This window comes from Myotis davidii, unplaced genomic scaffold (assembly GCF_000327345.1).
Source record: "Myotis davidii unplaced genomic scaffold, ASM32734v1 scaffold370, whole genome shotgun sequence".
NCBI lineage: Eukaryota > Metazoa > Chordata > Mammalia > Chiroptera > Vespertilionidae > Myotis > Myotis davidii.
Genome location: NW_006288615.1, coordinates 17878829 through 17887601, shown reverse-complemented (window position 1 = coordinate 17887601; position 8773 = coordinate 17878829). Strand labels below are relative to the sequence as shown.

The following is an 8773-nucleotide window of genomic DNA, read 5'->3' as shown; positions in this document are numbered from 1 at the left end:
AATCCTAAATAGGTACTTGAAAAAATAAAATAGTCCCTTTAAACGCGTCTAAGTTATCTTTATTTTCTTGAAGAGAAGAGAATACTTAATAGGCAGGGGGTGTGAGGCAACAAAATAAAACTGAAGGAGTTAAGATTTCAGTTTACATAGGAACTTGCTGGCTTCTCAGCTGAGAAGTGTTCTATTAAGGACTGAATTGTCAAGGAAATGAAGGCAACTTTTCTGTAGGACACATTTCTTCCTCGTAAAACAAAGTTTTTTCAAAAACCACATAGTTTTTTAGGTTGACCTGACTAAATGTGTCCTATTGTACACAACAACAAACGAGTAAGTACCAGAATGTTCATGTAGCCTTGTTAATGTAATGATAGCAAAAAAACTGGAAACAGGAACACACATAAAGAACTGAATCAATTATGTTACATCCTCAAAATAGAATATTAGCCTTTAGAAAGAATAAACTAGATAATCATGTGTTACTATGAAAAGATATCCAAGAACACAATATGCAAAACAAATATGCGTGCGCGTGTGCACACACGTTTGTTTATATAGGCACAGAAATTTTCTGGAAGGATGCTTTAGAACAGTGGTTCTCAACCTTCCAAACGCCGCGACCCTTTAATACAGTTCCTCATGTTGTGGTGACCCCCGACCACAAAATTATTTTCGTTGCTACTTCATAACTGTAATTTTGCTACTGTTATGAATCATAATGTAAATATCTGACATGCAGGATGTATTTTCATTGTTACAAATTGAACATAATTAAAGCATAGTGATTAATCACAAAAACAATATGTAATTATATATGTGTTTTCTGATGGTCTTAGGCGACCCCTGTGAAAGGGTCGTTCAACCCCCAAAGGGGTGACGACCCACAGGTTGAGAACCGCTTACTTAGAGTCTAGTGCACGTGCATAGTTCCTATTGTCTTTTATTTTAGTTTCATTTTCAAAGTTACTTAGGTCAGTACCTTTTAACATCTGATGTTAGATGTCACCTTGGATTAGTGGAACTGGAGTGGGAAAACTTACTTTTCATTTTATGTCCTTAGTTCTATATGAAATATTTTCTCATTTTGCACAGATTGCTTTTAAATAATAATGTTAAATTTCTATAGTTAAAACTTAAAATTAAATGATAACCATTGCACTTTTTGATGTTTAGCTTCTCCTAGGTTTTTTCATCTTTCTGCTTCCTTGGGCTCCACTTTCTCTCCGAGCATTTCTCATGCCCATACATGTTTATTCTGGACTTGTCATCTTTGGAACAGTGATTGCAACAGCCCTTATGGGAGTGACTGAGAAACTGATATTTGCCCTGTAAGTGACATAGTTTCCCTAATTGTATACTTAAGCTATAAATGGAAAAATACTTATTCATTGGGAAAAGGTAATCAAATATAGCAAACTTTTAAATATTAAAACATTAAAAATTTTAATTATTTATTCTTAAAAACATTTATTATATAATACAATATAACATTGTATATAAATACAGGTTATTATATTATACAATATAATACTACTAAATGCTTGAAGGAGGACCAAAAATCCAGTAAGTTGTACTACTCTTTTTTTTTAAATATACTTTTTCTTGATTTTTTACAGAGAGGAAGGGAGAGGGATAGAGAGTTAGGAACATCGATGAGAGAGAAACATGGATCAGCTGCCTCCTGAACACCCCCTACTGGGGATGTGCCCGCGACCAAGGTACATGCCCTTGACCGGAATCGAACCTGGGACCCTTCAGTCCGCAGGCCAACGCTTTATCCACTGAGCCAAACTGGCTAGGGCAAGTTGTACTACTCTTAAAACAACTATTGAAATTATGCATGCCTTACAATATTTTTGATGTGCATGTTTTTATTGATTGTAATTATGGTGTATGTACATTTTTGTATCATCCTTTTCTCATTTTTTAAGTGATACAGGTGCTCCAGAAGCTATATTATTTTTATACTAATGTTGTTGTTTTTTAACAATATCATTCTATTCCACTGAGTGAATGGTTGCATAAATTTCCCCTTACTATCAAGCTTTAAGGGAATTGACACTGAAGCTGTACCAGTGTGCATTTTCAGCAGATAAATTCAAAACTGTTTGGCATGTTGCTGTCTCACTCTGTTTGTAAGTGGACTGACTCTCGCTCTCTCTTTTATTTTTTTGTTAGGAAAACACCTGGCTATAATACATTCCCACCAGAAGGTATTTTTGCAAATACCCTGGGCCTTCTGATTCTGGTGTTTGGGGCCCTCGTGTTTTGGATAGTCACCAGACCGCAGTGGAAACGTCCTAAAGAACCAGCTTCTCTCCGTCTTCAGCCAAACGGAGGCACTCCAGAGGGAGTGGAAGGCTCCATGGCAATCAACTTTGGCAACACGGACAAATCAGGTTCAGAGTTAAGCAGTGATGCAGCAGCCAGGAAAAGAAACGTTGCCCTTGAGGAGAGTGGTCCGAAGTCCACCATGTAAGATGTGGAGGTGGAGTCATGTAACTTTGCTTTTAAAAACTAGCCCTACACTTTAGCGTCTCCTATTTAGCCATAAGATGATTGAGCTCCATAGAGTTTATATTGTTTTAATCATAAAGTAGGATTTCTTGAAAGAGTTGGTACTGATCGAGGCCCATGAACTTACCTGCATTGGAAAGGAGATGGTCAGTGTAAATGATAGCAGCTATAAACTGTGGTTGTTACCTCTTGTTGAGGACCAATGCATCCTGTGCCTTGCAGAGCCCCGATGCTCACACTGCATCTGTCAGTTGGTAAATGTGATAAAGCGGCAGCCCTGGAAGTTCCTCCAAAACTCAACTTAGTCCCAAGGCTTCCCTGGGATCTGGCACATTTTATGATCCGGATTCCAGACCCAATTAAATCAAGAATGTGCCTGAATTCTTAGGCAGCACCAACTGCTCTACAAACCTCCCAGAGCCCTTTCCCTCCAGTTTCTGTTTTCATTTTATTTTTTTAAAGTAGTTGCATGGCACTTACTGTGTGCCAGGCGCTATTCTAAGCACTTTATAAATTAGCTCATTCGATCTCCAGACAGACCTTATGAGGTAGGGACTATGATTATCTTCATTTTACAGATGAAAGATCTGAAGCTTGAACTGGTTAGTAACTTGCCCCAACGTCATAAGTGGTGGAACCAAGATTCAAAACCTGCCGGTCTGGCTCCTCAGTCCATGAGTCCCACCCCTTCACTGTGCCATTTTTTTCTGTTTTATACTAACCTGCACCTACTTTGACCCTCCCCTGAATAAATTTCTGGTGCTGGAGTGCGGTGGCGTGGTTAATGGATACCTTCTGGCTCTTTTTGCCAAAATTCCTCAGATAACCAAGGAAAAGGGCCTGGAAATAGGTCCTGGGTGTCCTTGCACAGCCAACAAGCCATGGTTTACCTTGATGCCTCTTTGTTCTTAAAATTGTGTCTTGATGACGGAGGAAGTTTGGGCAAGAACATCTGTAGCTTTCAAGATAATCAATTGAGATTTTTGTTCGTTACGATCTTAGCTGCTGGACAGTTTCAGTTTGAGGATGGGAGAGAGAGACTTACCTCAGGGTCTGCCGTTCGTGGCGCAGCAGCTGGGGTCCTTCCAGACTTGCCTGGAATTTTAGGGGATACCTTGAGCTTTGTGTTCTCAGTCGTGAATTGCGACTCAGAGGAGACAACTTTCATGCATGGAGACCTCTCGGGGTTGACTTAAACTAAAACCTAGAGCAGTGTCTATGCTGAAGTGATGGTTTTCATTTGCGGGTCGATTTTCGGTTTCCCTGCCATGTTAAACTGGAGCACTTTAAGAAGGATAAAAACCTTACAGTTTTATAGCAAATACACTTGACTTTTTTAGTGCTTAGTGGATTTCCTCTTAGGATAGCTGGTAATTACTTCTATAGATTGAATATTGAATGCACTCTACCACATCCCTTAAGCTTCATGGATAACCATTCAAAATCCCCTCTCTGAAACGCTGTTTTCTTATGTAATTCTATTTCCAAAATTGGTAATAGTGTCAGTTTAATATCGGTAGAGCAGGCTAGGTAAGAGGAACTCCATTGCCACACACAGACAATTGATAAATGGATACTTCATTACATGGAGCGGTACAGAATTCCAGGGGTTTTAGAGAGGAAGGGTCAGTGAGATCCTCAAAAGTTGAAACTGCCATTCCATTTTACATAGGCCAAGAAAGGGGTAATTAGTGAAAAGTTAATTATGGGTTTGGTACTAGAACATTCTGCTCCATTGCAAACTATGTGAGCACCCCTCATCTCAGCCCTTTCTTTTGTCTTTCTTTCTGGCTAATGTGAGGGTAATCTTACAGATATTATAGGAGCTTCTTTCCGTTCTTTCTCAGCCTTTATGAAAACAATGCATGGCAAAATATACCTAGAAAAACTTTCTCTTTGAGACTTTTTTAAATGGGCTTCCTATTCTAAAGATAATTGCACCTTTATCTTTCAAAAGCTAATATTTTCTACCTAAAGCATCTCCCCCAAAAATATCTCATTAAAAAGCCCACAAGAAAGAATAGGGGAGAAGAAAGCCTTAGGTATCAATTCCAAAACAGTGACTGAGCTCCCCACTAACAATTATAGCTTCTGTCATCTGCAGAGATCATCTGGCTTGGTTTACCCCATAATCTAATTTCAGGGGGGAAAGTTTTATTTTAACACTCATCTAAATCCACACTAACGCCTTTTCTCTTGGAGGGTTTATTGAGAAGCTCAAATGAATATACGTTTTGATTTAATGTTATCAAGTGTGCAGCTTCTTATGCTCCTTGTGTCAAACTGAGTCCACCTCCCAAGGGACTTCTCTTTCTTCTCTTTGTGTGTATACATTTGAGCTGTGATGGTGAGGAACAGCATTGCAGGCCTTACAATCAAATGACAAAGGAGGCAATTGCACCTTTTAAGGGATACTGACGAGTGGTGTATGTTTTCTAAAGGACAGAGTAAAGAGGGTGTCTTGTTTTTAATTAGGGTCGTTCCCAGCCGAGTTGGAAATTCCAGTGCAATACTGGTTGACCGCAGCTGCCAAATCTAAAAGCTCAAAGATGAAGTAGAGCTTTCTGCTAGTTTTATTGCAACATGATAGAATTTTTCTCTTAGAAAGTCCTTTTTTCAGGTTTACAACAGAAAACTGTAACTGCTATGTCTTAGAGCTACACGTAGGAAAGTAGAGAAGAAAGAAAACTATTACTCTTTATTCCTATACGGTACCTGGAAAAATATCTGTGTGTGTGAATTTGTCTTTCTATCTCAACACATTTATGGGAAAATATTAAATAACCTGAGTATTTTAAAATTTTGTAGAAAAAAATATGCACCTATTTTTTTTCTTGACTCGGCTTTATATAGTAATAAAAGTTATTTTGGAATTTATTTGTCTGTGTTATCAATTCGTTTAGGCTAGTACGTGTGGGCGTGGTTCTAAGTTTCTTTCCCATGGAAAATTTTGTAAAGTTTCTTTATTGAAAACGCTGTCAGATTTCTCTCTAAAGTGGACTCTGAGTGCCATACCTTCTGCATTCCTAGAAGGATTAGAAGCCTTGCAAACCTGGCGTGGTCTCCTCCATATGGGATCTTAACTGGAGCCATGCTCTGTGGTGTGAAAGGCAGCCTGAAATGTGAGCAACCGCAGCAGGCACAGTTCCAGTTGGAAAAGCTTGGAAGGATAACCTATTTAAAGTGCTGGTTACTACAAAACTCTGTGTTACTAGTTCCTTGTCCTCAAGACAGTACATAATTAGTAATGAACACCTTGCTGAGGTTTTTATTTTCTAAATAAGAAAGATCATTCACATCTAACTAGTGCCAATGCTCATCCGATCTTAATTTCTCCTCTCATTTAGTCTTTTCTTCACCTACTTTTTGTCTTCTGGGAAATGTTAATGGTATCTCATGTAATAACACCATAATATATGTCCTATTATTCCTTAGAGCTAAAGTATTGTGAATGAATTGAGTTCTAATGTTACACTAGAGGCCTGATGCACGAAATTTGTGCCAGAGTAAGCCTTTGCAGCCGCAGTGGCTGCCTTGATCCCTCCCTCACAGCCGTGATGGTGCCTCGATCCCTTGGCGGCAGCCCTGGCTTCGTCTGAAAGGTGGTCCGGAAAGACGTCAGGTCCAATTAGCATATTATGCTTTCATTATTATAGATCCTATTTTGTCACTGATTTATATATTTAACCTCAGGGGCATGTGTTTCATTTCAGATTGATCTTAATTGGAAAGTACTTTGGACATTTTATAAATATATGGCTCCAGTACATTACCATGTAATTTTACATGTATTAGCTCATTTAGCTCCATTTTCAGTTGTACCAGTGCCCACTATGCCCTAACCCCTCCCAGGTAGCTGTGTTTTACTGACTCCATGTTACCTACATCACTGCCACAATTGACTGAATAACGTGGGAGAGAACATGTCACCTGTATACAGCCTCACCATAGCTGGGGAGGTGGCCTGGCATGAAAAGAAGATGTCCTTTAATTTCATTCCAGGCTGAGGAATAAGGATTTCAGAGGAATTTGGTTCTCTCTTCTAGGAACTTGGACTGGGAAATACTTGAAGAAGGAGGTAGTGAGAGCAGAAGCTAAACGAATGCCTAGAGACAGGAGCCATGAATCTAGACCAGGGATCAGGAAACTGTCTCTGACAAGACATATTGGGCCCTGGCTGGTTAGGTTCAGTGGACAGAGCATTGGACTGCAGACTGAAGGGTCCCAGGTTCGATTCCTGTCAAGGGCACGTGGTGCCTGGGTTGTGGGCTCCATCCCCAGTAGGGGGCATGCAGGAGTCAACCAATCTATGATTCTCTCTGATCATTGATGTTTCTAGCTCTCTCTCCTTCTCCCTCTCTGAAATCAATAAAAACATATTTAAAAAATTAAATAAAAATAAAAAGCCATATTGGTTTTGTGAACCACACTGTTTCTGTTGCAACCGCTCAACACTGCCTTTGTAGCTAAAAGGGGCCACAGACAATAGTGAATGCGTGAGTCTGACTGTGTTCCAATAACGCTGCATTTATAAAAGCAGTGGCAGGCCCCTTTTGACTCACAGGACCACGGTTGCTAATGCCTCGACTTGACTGTGAGGTTTGACCATGATGCTTCATGGCAGGCTGAGAGGATGAAAAATCAAGAACTATGTGGTAAAGAGGAAATACCGATGGTAGAGAGGAAGAGCTAGTCATTAATGATAGGAAGCACATGTGAACAGTGGAGCGGGGGCGTGACGACTCAGATCCTGCTGAGGATTCCTCAGAACTGCTCTGGTTCCAGTTCCGGTTCCCTGAGACCTGCTCTCTGGGAACCATGGAACACCTCTGTCTCTTTTTAGCCTAAAATAAAAATCTGTGAGTTAAACAACACCACCTTACAAACAAGGGAACTCAGGTTATGGGAGGTTAAGTGTTTGCCCACGTTCCCCAGCTGGAAAAATCGCAGTCAAAATAGACACCTAGGTTTTCTGACTCTCAAGTACAGGACAATTCCCACATCAAATCAATGCTTCAGTGCACTTTGAAGTTTGCTACCTAACAAAGCTCTAATCTGAAAATCAAAGCTTGCTTTTGCAAGATAAATAGCAATTCATTCCTTTGTAAATTTTAAACATCTTTAATAAGGCAAACAACTTGTGCTTTAAATGGAAAGTTTGGCACCAAATGTCCTCTGTGATCATCTCCAAAGATGACCCCCATCAGTTCCCCTTCTCTCCAGGCTGCTCCTCATACCAGGAGGTGAATGAAGTCTGTTTCTTCTTTGCTTGAATCTGGGCTGGCCTGTTGGCTTCCTTTAACCAGTGGAATGTAGAAGTGACATTCTGAGAATCTTCCCACGCCTTAAGAGAACTTACAGCTCTGTTTCCTCCTCTTGGAGTCTGGCCATTATGCTGTTGCGGAAGGCTAGACAAAACCACCTGAAGGCCACCTGAAGAGAGACAATGAGAAATAATAAATGGTCGTTCTTTTAAGCCACTGTATTTTGAGGTGGTTCGTTATGCAGCAATGGATGTGGCACATCATTCTTGTTTAAAAAATTAAAATGGGTGTAGACTAAATCTAAATAGGAAATGTTTTCCAGAGCATTTCTGCAGGGCTGATTACATTTTCCTTAGGGTTTTTTAAAAATTTTGCTTTGTGGAAAAAGGAGTTTGGAAAACACAGAGTTAAAGATAAATAGGTCTCTCTAACATAGGACTTTGCATACCGGTTCCCCAATATCTTTTTATGAACATTTTCAAACATACAGAAAAGTTGGAAGAATTACAGAGTGAACATGCACACACCTACCACCTGGAGTCAATAATTAATAATTTCTTAAATTTGCTTTATCACTTTTCTATCTATCCATTTCTTTATTCATCAAATACTCATATTTTTGATACATTTCAAAATGTTACAATCCAGTAAATTAGTGTGGGTGAACATTTCTAGTTCATTAACTATCATAGGGAAAAAGCATTCAATATGCTATTGTTAAATATGTCATACATGATTTTCATCAGGTTGAAGAATTTTAATTTGCTGAGTTTCTTTTATTTTTTATTTATTGTAAGACTAGAGGCCCAGTGCATGAAATTCATGCCCGGGTAGGGTCCCTAGGCCTGGCCAGTGATCAGGGCTGATCGGGGCCTTCCACTGCCAGCCAGGGCCTCCCTTCCTCGGCTGTCAGCTGCGGGCTGGGGCCTTCCTTCATTCCATGCCGCCCCCTGGTGGTCAGTGCACATCATAGTGAGCGATAGAATTCCCGGTCT

At 39.8% G+C, this 8773-nt stretch overlaps 1 protein-coding gene across 1 annotated transcript in view; it reads left to right on the top strand.

Moving 5' to 3' along the window:
- LOC102771998 (cytochrome b reductase 1) overlaps positions 1–5138 on the top strand; it is a 13035-nt gene extending 7897 nt beyond the window's left edge. Inside the window, exons 2-3 of the mRNA XM_015561993.1 lie at positions 1171–1325; positions 2176–5138. Of these exons, the coding sequence (XP_015417479.1) occupies positions 1171–1325; positions 2176–2476 (456 nt within the window). The 3' untranslated portion in view covers positions 2477–5138. The remainder of the gene's footprint in view (positions 1–1170; positions 1326–2175) is intronic.
- The last annotated feature ends 3635 nt before the right edge of the window (positions 5139–8773 follow it).